Genomic DNA, 14,798 nt, shown 5'->3' with positions numbered 1-14,798 from the left:
TTTCTTCTGCACCTCAGTGCCTCTTCTTTTTCTCTTTTCCGTATGACTTGGTTGCTGAATCACCCATTGCTAATCAGACCTGCTTAATTTCTAAGCTTTTTGGAAAACATGATTATGAGTGGTAGATTTCTATTGGTTTGGATAATCCGTAGACTTTTTATCTACTGACAGAAGCTTGACCTGCAAATTAAAATCTCTATTCTGTTTTAAACGGTCTTCAAAATATTAGAATGGCAGAACCTGCCAATACTACAAAATCTCCTGGAATCTCAGGACTTTCACTCAAATGCCATGGAGGATGCTGGCTACAGAGACACACCTAAAAGAAACGCACGCCTTTGATCAAAAGGTAGTAGCGTCATCGATGCAATGGCATTTTGGTATTCTTCAGCTTCAATTTTCCCATTCCTCTGTACCGTTTTAGGGCAAGTCTTTTGGAAAGTATGGGGTTCTGTATCAGGGAGTGGAAGAGCTATGAATGGACCGGTTTGTCTTGCTTTTCTTTAAGAATTTGTTTTGCAAGGGGGTAGTAAACAAAAGACTAGAACAAAATAAATATTTCAAAACCATGCTTCAAGTCTTTTCGAGTTCAATGGCAACTGAAGTCATTGTGCTCTGGGGATCAGATATTGGCCTGTGGAAATAAACTGGTGGTTTCCACTTTCTCTCACATGCACAGTTGTGTGTGTCAAAAGGCCTGCTGGCACAAACCTCCCTTCTTTGAAAGCCAAAACCAAGACCAGCAAGGCTAAGACTGAAACAGCGTTTCTTGCCTTCAAGCCACAGTAGGGTAGAATAAAGATAAATTTGTCTCTGACGCTAACACTGTGCCTGCCTTCTGGGCCGGGGACTCCGGTGTTTGGCTCTGGCGTGGCTCACCCAGGCCCTTGCGTACTTCTCAGAGAGCCGTGAAGGGAGCGAACGGCAGGAGCTGTGACGAGGCATCTCGTGATGTTGCATTCCTTTTTTCTATGGCTTTCTTTTTGTATACAGGCTGATATAAATCACACGCTGTTCGGTACTTGAAATTTCCTGGACAGGAAATAAAAGTTTTAAGAAAAAGCTGAGGGGAATTTCGTTTTGGTTAGGCAACATATCTGCCTCAGTCAGTGAGATTATGCCACTACTAGGTGTTGTTCAGCTATGTCTGTGATGGTTAGCAAGTGTAGTTGATGCTGATTCTTAAAGATAGTGAATTCATGGTGGATAAATTGTATCCCCTTCAAGACTTGTTTGATATTTGCTAGCACAAAATTACCAGAGTGCGCACAAACGTTTCAGACGTGAGAACAGCTAAGGGAAATAGAGGCTGATTCTGTTAGTGCTGACCAGGAAAACACAACTCTCCAAGCAAGCAAAAAAAAGTAGATTTAAAAATAACACAACCCTCAAATTAAGTGTTTGCTCTCCCTTTGCTACTGAACTGCAGTTATTGCTCCTGAAATAGCTGGGGTTTATTCATGGGGATTGGATCTTATTTTATCTAATTCCCAGGGCAAAAAGATACTATTGTATTCCAACTGATTAGAAAAGTCATAGACCAGAGCTATCCTACTTTCCTCTTTTACTTTGTTTTTAGCAAGAGTTTGTGAACATCAGATTTTCTGATAACTTTGATGTGACCTTGTTACAGCATAAGTGTTTAGTATAGCTAAGTGGTTAGGTTTGATAAAGATAGTATGAACACAGTAATTCAGACATGTCTGTGTTTGAAAGTCAACCTAAATAGTAGGGTAAGGCACGCATTTAAAATACTACAGCTATTTTTCTATATAATACCACATGTGTGTATTCTTCTTCAGAATAATAGCGTCTAGCATGGAGTTAATTTGGGTTACTTAATTAGGAATAATATACTGGAATATCTCCAAGTGCAGATACACCTTAAGCATATGTTACCAATAATTTCCAATATAAAGTATGGCCTCCCGCAGTTGGTGATCTTCTGTTTGCTCATCCTCTGATGAAACTATTTTGTTTTTTGAACTAACAAACGATGGAAACAGAACAATGATTCAAACGATGGTGACTGATGAATTTTGGTTTTATTTGTAGTTTCCATTTGTTGTGAACGAAACATTGCAGCTTTGGAGTGACTGACTGTAAACAGGTTTTTTGGTTGGTTTTTTGGTTGTTTGATTTAAATTTTGGTTGCTTTCTTTGGAAGTCTGTCTAATTTGCAAGCCTTATATAGGTTTTGAAGGGTGAGACTCAAACCTAGCCGTGGTGTTTCATAATCTTTGTGCAAATAGAGCAGGAACGCTACTAATACTTTTGTCCCTAATACAGTTTTTGTCTGCTTCAGACAGCATGCACAGAATTTGTTGGTCAGTAAGTTAGTTTTATCTTCAGTCCAAAACCTTCCTAATGTGACTTCCACTTCTTTTCCTTGCTGTCAAAGTTCAGCAAATGATTTGAAGTCTGTTTGGGGATGTAGGAGTTCTGAATACTTGTTAGTGATGAGCTTCATTGTAAAATCTCCTTAAAAGTGAGAAAGGGGCTTGGACTAGGCTCGAACAAAATAAAACTGTGCTTGCTGTGATGGGCATTATGATTTGGTAAGAAGGAAAGAAGCAAAGGCAAACAGATGCGCAGACCTTGAGAGCATATACTGTGCGAGCGACTTACAGCTCCAGCGCGTGTATGCACGCTGGAAAGCTTGCCAAGTAAGTATTTCTAGCAGAATGTTTTGGATTAAGGTAGCTCTGTCTCACCGCTAATAATTGTATGACTCCGTATTAATTAGTCTGAACTATACTACTTAAGAGTAGAAGCAGCTGTTGTATAAACCAATCTCTGAACAAAAATAGCCTTTTTCCTTTAATAAAGAGCATTTATGTCAGCAAGAAGAAAACCCTAGGGGAGTGGTGATCATGAGTTAATCACAGCACTGGGGGTGGGGATTAGGAGCAGTCCTTTCTGTCTCCTTCCTCCCAGGGCAGGAGGAATGTGCAGCACATGATAGCCGCACCCCTCCAGCCTCCTGATAGCCCAGTGCGTGTCACAGAGGTTGGTTCTTGTTTGATGTCTATTCTCTTAAGGAATTGCTCAGTCTTCAGCCAGAAATGCACATTCCACCTCTGATCCTTTAAAAATATCTCATAATGTACACAACTCCACGGACGATTCAGGGCAGTAATTATGTATTGCTTCATGTGATGGAAGACTCATTGGTCCTAGGAGGGAAAGAAAAACCTGGATGCAAAAAGCTGAGTGACCAGATTCAGAATCTTCTTGGAAGGGAAAGCCCGCACAGGCCTTCATAAATGCAGTGTCTGGGCTTTGAAAGGGAAAGATGAGAAGCCGGTGGTGTGGATACAGAACAGGATGAAGAAAGGTTAACTCACTGTCTCCCCTCTTCTCCCTCTTCATTTTTCTCAGAACTGTTTAAGGAACAGAACCTTCTAATTGGCCATAATTGAATAGATTTAATCTTTGGGGGGCTGGGGTTTTTTGTCTTTTCTTTTTTTCTTTCTTTCCCCCCAACAAGAACAGTGGTGTTGCTCTTAGATTCATGACATTGCCTGGTTGAAATCCAACTCTATGTAGCACAACATTAAGAGTTATATATACCCTACAGATTTGCAAGAAACACTGCCAATTTATAAATCATACTTCTGTCTTCCACACTTTTTATATATAATCACAAATAACTGTTAATATTTATAAAACTAGAAACATGCTCTTGTTACATTTTAATTTAGCATATGTCATAGATTTGATGGCACATTGAATATAATCAGTTTTACTGATTTATCATTGCTTGTCTTTACCCTGCAGAAACATTGACATAAATTACAAATTTTAAAAATATACAGAATAAAAAAACCTGCTTGGCAGGTACACAGGTAGAGCCTAGTGTAACATTTATTTTCTGGTTAGTTTAAGTGGAAAATAAATTCTAATACAAGCAAATATTAAAAACTGTAAAATACAAATATAAAACTCTAAGAAACATACTCACAGAGAAAGTGGTTTTTTTTTTTTTAAAAAAAAAAGCACATTTTGGAGCTGAACTGTTTATTAACAGAGCTTTTTGAACTGATAAGCAAAGAAATATGTTGTCCTTGTTATCTCTCTAATCCTGAGATGTTCAGTAAGTAACCAACGGATGTATCTCTGAAACCGTAATTTACGCATGCACTGGTTTGTAATGCAAAGCGAGATAGCCTGGCAAGCAATGATTTGCACCAGTCAATGCACGACGTTAACATTCATTGTGCAAAATCCATGTTAAGCCATGTCTGAGCATCCTCAAGAGTATAAAGATAGGAGGAAGGAATTTTTAAAATACAGCGACTTGTAAATTTCAGCTGCAAAACATGTGTTGGGTTGTCGGGTTTAAGTACACAAGCAATCGTTTTTGTGTGGCAAGGGAGGACATGGGGAAGGATGACAGAGCTTCTTTTTTAAAAAAGATCAGTTAAGCAGAGTGACATCCTTTTTTCTAAGAAATATTAAAACTGTGTTTACATTTAAAAACCCTCTAGTTTCCTCTGCATTGTTCGCTCACCGTCCCTCCTGCCACCTCTTTGCATCTTCCTGTGTAATGGTCTTTTTGCTGAGGCCTCTCATAGGTGTTGGTTGGTTGGTTGGTTTCTTTGGGGTTAAGCACAATTAGCAAATAGAGAAATGTGTGAGCAGCTGATATGTCTTACTTCTTATGTGATTTAGGTCTTGTATTTGGATTCTATTACGTTTAGAACTTTTTTAGCCTTAAGCTATATAAAGCTGCATCTGAGATTGAAATACTTAAGTTGGAAATCCTTTTACTCCATTCCATAATCAAAAACTGGCATTTCCAAGTAGATGGGATGTAGGTGTCCTATCCTTCCTTTCTGTATGCTGTTCAGGAGGACACTACAGCTGGATGTAGGTGTCTTGGAGTGCTCTGGTACTCCCTTTGTAAAATGAGTTGTGTTCTGTGTGTAGGTGTTATATGAGTGTCACAACCTCAGTCTTCGCAGCTATGAAAGAGGAGTGACATAAAAGGAAAATGCTGTGCCCAGAGGACGCAGTTTCCATTTATGTCTTAGTTCTTTAAAGAACAGAGATAATTTTTTTTTTCCCCAGCTTATGATATGGAATACCTTTGCAACTTCCCCCCCTGCAAAAAAGAAGAGAGAAAAGTCAGAGGATAATGGTGAAGATGATAGAGGCTGTGAAAACTACCAGCTTTTCTGTTCTCCACCGCTGGTTAGTCCGAAGGATTAACAAGTCCGTAGCTAGAAAGTAGATGTGTTTTATAAATCAGTTTAAGAAACTCTTTGCAAGGAATAGTTTCCTGCAAGTGGCAGCAACCTCATTTCCGGGCGCTATTAGTGCGCAAGTTGCAACACACATGATAGTAATTCAAGACAATATAGATGAGCTTTATGGAGGAGAAGACAGTCATACCCAAGGTTTGCCATCTGGTCTGTCTCTCGGCTGCCTTTCAAAATGTTGTCAAATGCTCTCAGAGTTCACATATCGTAAATCTGTCACTAAAACAAGTAAGCACCCAGAGCTCCCTGACTGTGTTTCAGCAGTGCTAGGCTCTGCTCTTTTGGGGAACGGCAGTGTCAGAGCAGCATGGCTCTTCCTCAGATGGCGTAAGACTAGGCAGTGGGTAACACTTGAGCTGCAGAACTTCATTGATTTTTAATGAGTCACGTAGCAAAAATCCTGCACTCTGTTTTGGAAGCATGGAGCAGAGGCTCATGTCACCAAGGTGCAACACCTCTCTCCTGCCTTTTCTTTTTGAACACTTTCCTTGGCCTTATCTTCAGCAAAAGTGGGGTAAAAACTTGCATAGGGAATTTCATTTGTGATATCAACTGACATTTGTAGCAGCCGGCCTCTTTTTCCTGTGCATGTTGCTCACTCTGTAAATCATCCAAGAGTTTAAGATCATTAACTCCTCTCTCTTAATGGGATTCCCAGCTGTCAGCATATTACCCGTCCTCTCTGTCATCCATCTGACAAGAGCCATTGGCAATTTGCATTTATAATTTTCTGAAAAGAGAAATTGTAGATATGAGTAAATTCTCAAAATACCAAATCTATGCAAAGAACTGAATAGTTATATTTCATTGGACGAACGTCCGACATTCCCGTCGATTCATTTTGGCCTTTCTGTCTCCAGGATCTATGTGGGAATGAGAGCACCTCCCACTGCCATACTGTGATTCTCATGAGGCCCGTCTCTTGCATTACTTAAAGGAGTCTCAGTGGCCAAGCAGTTTAATCTCAAGATGCAGATTTCACTTTAAAAGGTTCTGCAAACTGAGAAGTTAATAAATAAATAATTAAAATACTTTGCACTTCTCTAACACTGGGTGTCAAGATAGTTTACTAGTGCCAGTGAATTAAGTCTTGTTCCAGCCAGCGTGAGGAAGCAGAGAGGAAGCACTGAGAGGGTCTGTGCAAAGGCAGAAGCAAACCTGTACTACTTTTAACTCTAACTTCCTCCTTTAAAATACGCCTTCCAATTTTGCTGGTATCTGAGCACCTCACAGTTTAATTATTTATTCTACAGTTATTCCTGCTAGTAGGAAAGTACGGCTAGGTATGCACAAACCTTTCACCTGCTAAAGGTGGCTTCTGCCTAAAGAACTTTGTAGAGCAGATCTATGAATCAATACTAGGACGGAGAAAGTTCCTTGATTTAGCAGCTCAGTGTCTGGATTAGCAAAATGGTTGGATTAGCAACTATTTTAGTTACTATAAATTAATGCAAGCTTCGGCAGAACTTGAACTTCAGCCCACATCCCTCTACTCTGACAGGCCATGTAACTTGAGCCTAAAAGTACCAGTTAATTTGGTCTGGAGGTTGTGCGTGGATAGAAGTCAGTTTAGGAGCAGTGCTCGTATTACAGGCTGTGCGACCAACTTAGGCAAGGCAAGCCCCAGTAATACTCAGGATCACACCTGAAATCAGAGTATGTCAGCACCAAGCAAGACAGCATGGCACAAAGATCTTTAAATTAATGCCACTATGGCAAAATTTTGTGTGGTGACGAGACACTTGCGTAGGTTAACATGCTGATGTGGAGAAGCAAAGGAAATCAAACCACAGATTAAACCTAGTTGGAGCCCATGACAGGCATTTGGGGATTGCAATCACTTATTTTGGAAGAACAACAACTGTAACAGGCTGTCTTTGCCCTTAGCTGTGGGAACTATGGATTGAAGCAATTTAGCTCTGTTCAGACCACAGTGCTGTGCCCGCTCTCTGGCTGTATTCAAACTCATTCTTGTGTCTCATGCAAAATGATGCAATTCAGTAGCAGTTTGCCATTTAGACACAGGATTTTAAAACAACCAAATAACATGTTGAGGCAAAACAGAACATAGTGAGAAAGTTAAGTATTCCAGGCAATCTAAAAATGTGGGTCTTAAACACCATATTATGTATCAAGATGAAATTATCAGCCTTAGTTAAGGTTTCTTTAATGTATTTTTATCCAATTGTGGCTCACTATAAAATACTGTTGGTCTAAAAAATGATTAATTGTGAGTTGATAGTGGTTACCCCTTTTGCCAAACTGGTTAATATTGTCAGGTCCCAAGTTTTCCCACTGCTGTTTTTCAGTGGGCAGTGTTCAACCGGGGTGTTGTGCATTGAATCAAGTGAAGCAGTGTCTCTTAGGAGCTCCTTCAGAGCAAACGCATTGTTCATCTCTCTGTTAATCTCTGCAGTTAAAACATGTGCCCCAACCTCCTAAACGTAATCTGGGCAAGAGTCCCTGCTAAACTCCTGCTGCTCTTTTGGCCTCTCTCTTCCCCACTCCGGCACTTTTTCCCACTTTGCCTTTTGGGGAGCGCTCTCCACTTGCCATGGGCCTGTCTTGGAGGTTAAAACACTGAACTGGGCGCCAGAAAATCTTGGTTCTGCAAGTGACTTGCCGTTGGACAAGTTACTTGCTCTTCTGCAAATGAATTTCCTCCTTCATAAAATTATTATTGTACTTCCTGACACATAAAAACATGGGCCAGCTGTGGCTAGTGCATTTCCCTGCAATTTCTGGACACACAGACTCATCATGCACAGAGTTGTAAGGGCTTATCTGCATGTGATGGGTTGACCTTGGCTGGCTGCTGGTGGCCCACCCAGCCACTCTCTCACTCTTATTATTTGATGGGGTGGGGGAGAAAATAAGATGAAAAAATGCTTGTGAATCAAGATGAAGACAGGGAGATCACTTACTAATTACCATCGCAGGCAAAAGAGACTCAGCACGCTGTATTGCCAATTAAAATATATTTGGATGGTGAGAAACAAAAACACCTTCCCCCCAACCCACACTGTTTTCCCCAGGCTCAACTTCACTCTTGCATTCCCAACTCTCTACTTTCCCCCCAGCCCTGAGCGGTGCTGGGGGTATGGGAATGGGGGATTGCAGTCAGTACCTAACGCTTCCCCTCTGCTGCTCCTTCACCCTCACACTTTGCTTCAGTGTGATCTCTCCTGGGGCTGCTGTTCTTCAGGGTAAACCTGGTCCTGCGTAGGTCCTTTACGGGCTGTGGTTCCTGTCAGGAGAATCTGCTCCCGCATGGGCTCTCCACCTGCCACAGCTCCTTCTGGGAATATCCATCTGCTGCAGCGTGGGGTCCTCCAGAGGCCGCAGCGTGGATGTCTGCTCCGTCATGGTCCTCTCCATGGGCTGCAGGGAGATACCTGCTCCAGCCTGGTCTCTCTGGCTGCAAGGAAACCTCTGCTCCGGCAGCTGGAGCACCTCCTTCCCGCCTTTCTCTCAGGCCTTGGTGCAGGCCTCGCAGGGCTCTTTCTCTCACGTTTTTCCTTTCTGCTGTGCCCAGTTTTGCCCTTTCTTAAATGCGTTTTCACAGGGGTGCCATTGCCTTCTCCAATGGGCTCAGCCGGGTGCTGCTGCGGGTCTCTCGCGGAGCCGGCTGGAAGCGGCACGGGGCAGCCCCTCACCTCTCCTCACAGAGGCCCTGCAGCCCCCGCTGCCAGCGCCTGGGTACAGACACCCCATACACCGAGGTGCCTGAGTTAGGAGAGGTGTCTCACTGGAATCCCTCTTTGGTCACTGGAAAGAGAGAGGCTCCTCACAAGGGCAGTTCCGCTCTTGGGTAAATCTGATTGGCACTTTGGTTGCATTTTTCTGCTGGTTATAGATCAAAACAACCTAGATCCTAAAGCTTCATGTAGGTTGGTATTAATCTACACAGCTGATAATTTCTCTAAGTACTGTGGGTGGGGTATACAGCCTAGTATATTCCTGTAAGGCCATAGTTCACAGAAAACCCCGCTTCCATAGCTCTAGTGGTTCCTGATAAGATCTGCTATGGGCAGAATTTTTATCTGATCGAAGGGGCCCAATCCAGTATCGCTGAAATACTGGGTGCACATCACTGGGGCTGGTATAGCATCTAGACCATGGCTAGGTCAACAGTCAATCGCATGTCTTTGAAGCTGACAGTGTGTTTTTTATCTAGTCTTTTAATTTATTTGGCCTTGGTTCACACTAGAAGCAAACACATGTGACACAGCAAAACATATTTGGCTTGAGCTCTCTTAATTTGGCATATTTAACATGAGTGATTGCTTCATTTATGTAGCAGCATTCATATAAAACGGCAACCCTGGACAGATGAAGAACAGAGAACAGCATCTACGGGAACATGCCCGCAACTTCTCTTTAATTTTGCAGTGGTTCTGGCATTTTCCTGTGGGATTGCACACTAATGCTTGTGCCTTTCCATGAGCCCCTTCTAAGTTTACATTGGATGTTTTCTTTTCTTTTTTTTTTTAAGGAATTAGCTAAGAGGACTCCTTCTAAGCATCCTGATCACCCAGCTGTCCAGAACGCATTGCAGGCAATGAAGACAGTCTGCACAAATATCAACGAGACCAAGAGACAGATGGAGAAACTGGAAGCCCTTGAACAGTTGCAGTCCCACATTGAAGGATGGGAGGTATGATGTAGGATTAGCAAGCTCCCCAGAGGCAATTCGCTACACAGTTTAATGGCTTGAAGTTTAGTGACTCATACTGTGTACAGGGATTTCTGTTTCTTAGGTGATGTGTAAACGCTCTTGAAGGTGTGGCTGGCATCACTCCGAGTTTAGAATTTAGTGTTTATTTTGGGTGTGCAGGTTGCTGCTAAATTGTAGCAGAACAAACGGATTATGAAAGAAAGAAAGGTGTTAGAGCTGGAATGGACTGAAATTTCAAATGGGCAGATCTCATTTGAAAGACAAATAGGTCTAGAAGATGAAATCGGGACTGGTCTAAATAACGGAAGTTTCTCTTTCCATTCCTACAAGCCTTTAGTTTTTCCAGGAGCTTTGAAAGTTAGCTCGCTCAGCTTCATACAAAGTTCCTGTATAAAAGATAAAGGTTAGATTAGTAAGCATTAGAATATAAAGCAACTGGTATGTTTGTGTTTGCTCTCATTAAGTTACTCATGGATGTGTTTCTAGTGATGTGTTTATCAGTAGGTGGATCTGTGTAGGTAGAAGCATTTACTATGGAAAAGAGAAAAATAAGACAGGGAGAAAACTAGTATGTGAAGCTTGGAGGAAGAGAAAATCTGGAAAAAGAGCCACTCAGTGGAAATACTGGGAAGTCAGGATGGTGTGCAGAGGGTTGGCAGCTTATCTTGTGATGACTTTAGTTGAGGTCTTCGAATCAGTGGAGTTGGAAGCCTCTGGGAGGTGCTCCATAGGGAGTCAGTGGTGTTAAATGGTCTCATGGAGAGAATGGCGTCGGCGTTTAGTGAGACTGACATTTAAAATGTTGAGGCTGATCATTGCCAGCTGAGGATTTCTTAGCTGAGGACATTTTGCTAGAGGTCATGTAAACTTCCTCATGTTCGGACTCTTGGGTGCTCTCCATGACTCTCTTTTGGGTTGTTTTCTTATCTTTCGTGTATGTTTTAAACCTTGCTCATTTTTTCCCTGAAGGATGTTCTTGGCATCCAGCTAAAGACGTGAGAACAACCCAGATATCCAGCTGTGTATTTTTTGGATAGCAAGCTCAGCAAACAGAGTCATATAATGTTCTATATAGCAAGACTCGTAGAGACAGTTAAAACCATTTCAGGTTCAATGCAACTCGTGGGTCATCTAGGCATAGGCATGATTTGAACTCTGGAGCCTGAAGCATGGCTGTTGAAGTGTCCATGATGCCATAAATGAAGTGGTATCCAAAATTATTGGCTTTTTTGTTAGGGTTTAACTTATCTACAGCAACATTCTGGGGCTGAAAACCCTTTCAGTTTTGTTTATATACACTGTTTTGTAACAAAGTCACCTAGGTCACTCAGCTCAAAATTTCAAAAAGGAAGAAGTGTTTTTCCCTCCCAGTAAGCTGTGGAATGTTTCTAAATTATTCTAGTGGCATATTAAAAGGAGGAAAACTAGCTTTATACATCACAGATACATGCCAATGCTCAACATGATGGCATTTTTTTCTTCTGTACGTGTAAAGAAGTTTGAAACTGATGGACAGTTTCCTATCTTGGGTTTCCACAGTGCTAGGGGTCTTGTAAATAATGACTCTAGAGCAAAGTGCTATGTTTGTAAATAACTGGGTTTAGTTCTTTCAGATGTATTTCACAGCTTATTCCTAATGAGAAGGGCTCCTAACTTCTGTCTACAGAAACCTGTAATTGATGAATTAAATAAATTTTTAGCGTAACATTGCAGTGATATAAGCCTCAGAGCTAGCTGTAGGAGGAAGTCTGTAAGGCAAATTTATGGCTATTTTTAGTTTATCTGATGGCCATCTCTCCTATGAGACTATGAATTTCGCTTTTCCATTAGCATGGCTATGGGTTCTGAAACACTGGTGCCCTGTATATATGGTTATATACCATACACACGTAAGGCCTACAGCTCCCAACTGTTTTAATCCAAGGCATCGAAAATGTGAAAAAGAAGTGAAGATCAGCTTACTTATGACCAAGTATTTTACAATTATAAGGGATGTAGCCTGAATTTGGGGGGTGTGCAAGCAGCTCAACATGAAGTTTAGCGTTAATTTGTTCACATAATTTGGAACAGGTTCCACTTTGTCTCATGTTTCTGTTTAACCAAACCAGCAGTTTCACTGGTTTCTGTGACTTTGCACTTCCTTCCAACTGTCCCAATGGACCACCCCTAGTCTGATCTTCACCCTATTGCCATCAGTGCCACCCTCAATATTTCCAACATGAAGAACAACGTAACATCATTTTGCTCCTGCAGTGTCTCTTCTTCTTCCTTGAGAGTCATCTGTAACTTCACTAAGAGCAGTAGTTGTTTTTTAGAGCATTTTGCTCGGTTCAACATTTTTTCTTCAACATCTCCACCCACCAATCTGCGTCTCCCTCTCTAATACAACGATCACTGTCATACACTGAGCATCTACTGGCATCATCCTGTAACTCTCTTTCTGAGACAGATTATAATGAGGGGACATGTTAAAGTAGGCCAAGTCTGGGAAGCCGCTGAAGGCCTGCAGCTTAATCAGAGGTCTGTTCATCAAAATGAACTCTGCTCAGATTCATTCTTGTGGAATGCACAGAATCCTTGTAGATGTATGTTACGGATTAGTCTCAGGCAGGTCAATTTGGTTCTGGTTAATCCTTCTGGGAAACAAAGATTAGTTTAAAAAAAGGGGAAAGAAAAGTAGAGGATGCATGAGAAGGCCAACTTTTGTATACAATGTTTTTGTTTGCTTAGTGAAGAACAAGTTAATATGCTGTTTCTATTAATCGTGTATTGATTTTTCTGTGGGGAGAGCTCCTCCTCATGAGTCCTTGTGAATTATTTTCACTGAACAATTGCTACGTATCTCCAAATTCTCCCAGTCTGAAATGCATAGGGAAGGAAAACCCCCATCACAGAACAGCATGAGTTGTAAGGTATGTGTTAGTGCTTAGGCAGATCAATCATTTTATAATTGGCTGTAATTTGCAGTTCCACCAGCTATGATGTTTTCTTTTTCTCCCTGCCCCCCCGCAGCTTAGTCCCACTTAGAAAGGTGAGAAATCCTCTGTTGTCTCTGAAAACATCAAATAAATCTTTTTACTCTGTTTCTTACTATTGAAAAACCTCTCAGATCAGTATAAAGGGGAAGTAGGTAGGTCAACAGCAAACAGGAAATGCATCAACAGTGATTAGATACCATCACGATGGGGCTGATGGAAAAATAAAGATTCTTAGATTTTAGGGTGAGAAGCAACCGTTGTAATCATTTGCTTTCACTTCCTGCACAAAATAGGCCAGATAATTTCACCCAGTGATTCCTGTGTCGGTAAAAGATTGACTCCAGTTACTGATGTCACGGGCTCGTTGCTTTTGCTGTCTTTTGGTATCTTTCGGAAAATTAAGTACTTGATGTTGAGGTGCTCTGAAGCCTTGATTTCTCCATGGGCAAACCACATGAGGAGCATGATTTTATGCTGTACAGTCAGTTGGTTTCTGTTCCTATTTATGTATGCGCTAGTAGGCCTTTGGGGTCATAATTCTGAGATACAGTGATTTCTCCTGGAGGTAGTAGCAGTTCATTTTCAAAATAACAAGTGCTCATTTCTGGACATGTATTAACTTTTTCTATAGAATGATTGAGCAAATAAAAACATATCAGGGCAGCAGATGGAATTATTGCATCTAGCTAGTTCCTGCATCATTCTGTCCAGAATGTATAGAAACACCTATGTGGAACACACAAATGGGTGCTGCATACTCGGCAGCCTTTAAAGAACAGTTGCTTCCTTGTTAACTAAAAGCAAGACATGGACACACAGCCAGCAAGGTTTGATTTATGAAACAGTGTAATCAGAGCTTCATTCACACCTTTAGAGTGACTGCATTGCATTTAGAAAGGCTGATTTCAGTTTGGTGATTTCCCCTGAATAGCTCGATGGCAGCAGACTGTACCTGCCTCAAAAAAAAACAAAAAACAAAACAAAATAAAAAAAACACCAAAACGCCAGTCACTCATGCAATGTCTAAAATCATTCAAACAAATCCTTCTGGGGTGACTTTTGAGATGGAGCTGGATTCCTTGCCTGTGCATAGAGATGTCTTCAGTTTCTTTAAGTGGGATGAATTTCATTTTATAAAATTTTTCTATTATTTGTGAATATAGGGTTAATGGGCCTTTGGAAATCAAGCAGTTTTGTTGATAATGAATGTCTTGCAATCCAAAGTCATTTCTCTTTTCCAGTAAGACTCAAGACAGTGGGTCATATAATCTAATTTACTTCCCTATCTGCGTGCCAACCATGGAAGGAAGTTACCATTACCCTAAGTTGTTCTTCCTTCCAACTCAAAGAGAAAGGCAAAAACTAGTAAGTGATCCAGAACTGGGTGGTAAATGTTTCCAGCGCCTCAGGGTGTTTTTCTGAAAAGGGACCTTTATTGATAGGATGCTCTTGTACCTTTGAATTAATACTAGATCAAGAAATTTAAGGGTAGTGCCTAAGATTTAGCCAAACCATCTTCTATGGTCAATGGAACAGTTGAGGAGCAGATTCCCAACCCTGTGCATTCCGAATGCGGGGACACTTGGAGTTTGCCTGTCCTGCAAGCAACCGGGGACAGTCCTAGAGTTGTTTGTCATTTGGGCCCAACTGCTTTGGTCCTAAAGGGCTTCATTTAAAGGACTGTATGATCGCTTTTCCTAGGAATAATCTGAGTAACAGTTTGGGGAGTGAATGGTGTAGAGTGATCTGCTGTGCCTTTCAACTTTTGGGCATCCTCATAGGCTAAAGTGTCTCGAGCACCAAGCTCAGTTATCTCTATGGCTGTCTAGTGCACATAAAGGCTTGCACATGGCAGCTAGCACCGTGTCCAGGACCCAG

General features: G+C 41.4%; 1 protein-coding gene across 3 annotated transcripts in view; it reads left to right on the top strand.

The window, feature by feature from the left end:
• The window catches only part of PREX1 (phosphatidylinositol-3,4,5-trisphosphate dependent Rac exchange factor 1), a 173,093-nt gene that overhangs the window by 88,370 nt on the left and 69,925 nt on the right, over positions 1-14,798 (top strand). For all 3 annotated transcript variants that reach the window (XM_082325613.1, XM_082325612.1, XM_082325611.1), the window contains exon 6: positions 9,760-9,921. In XM_082325613.1, the coding sequence (XP_082181739.1) occupies positions 9,760-9,921 (162 nt within the window). The remainder of the gene's footprint in view (positions 1-9,759; positions 9,922-14,798) is intronic.

This window comes from Platalea leucorodia (genome assembly GCF_965183815.1).
Source record: "Platalea leucorodia genome assembly, chromosome: 13".
Lineage (NCBI taxonomy): Eukaryota > Metazoa > Chordata > Aves > Pelecaniformes > Threskiornithidae > Platalea > Platalea leucorodia.
Note: the sequence above shows the minus strand (reverse complement) of the source record. Positions and strands in the feature narration are given on the sequence as shown.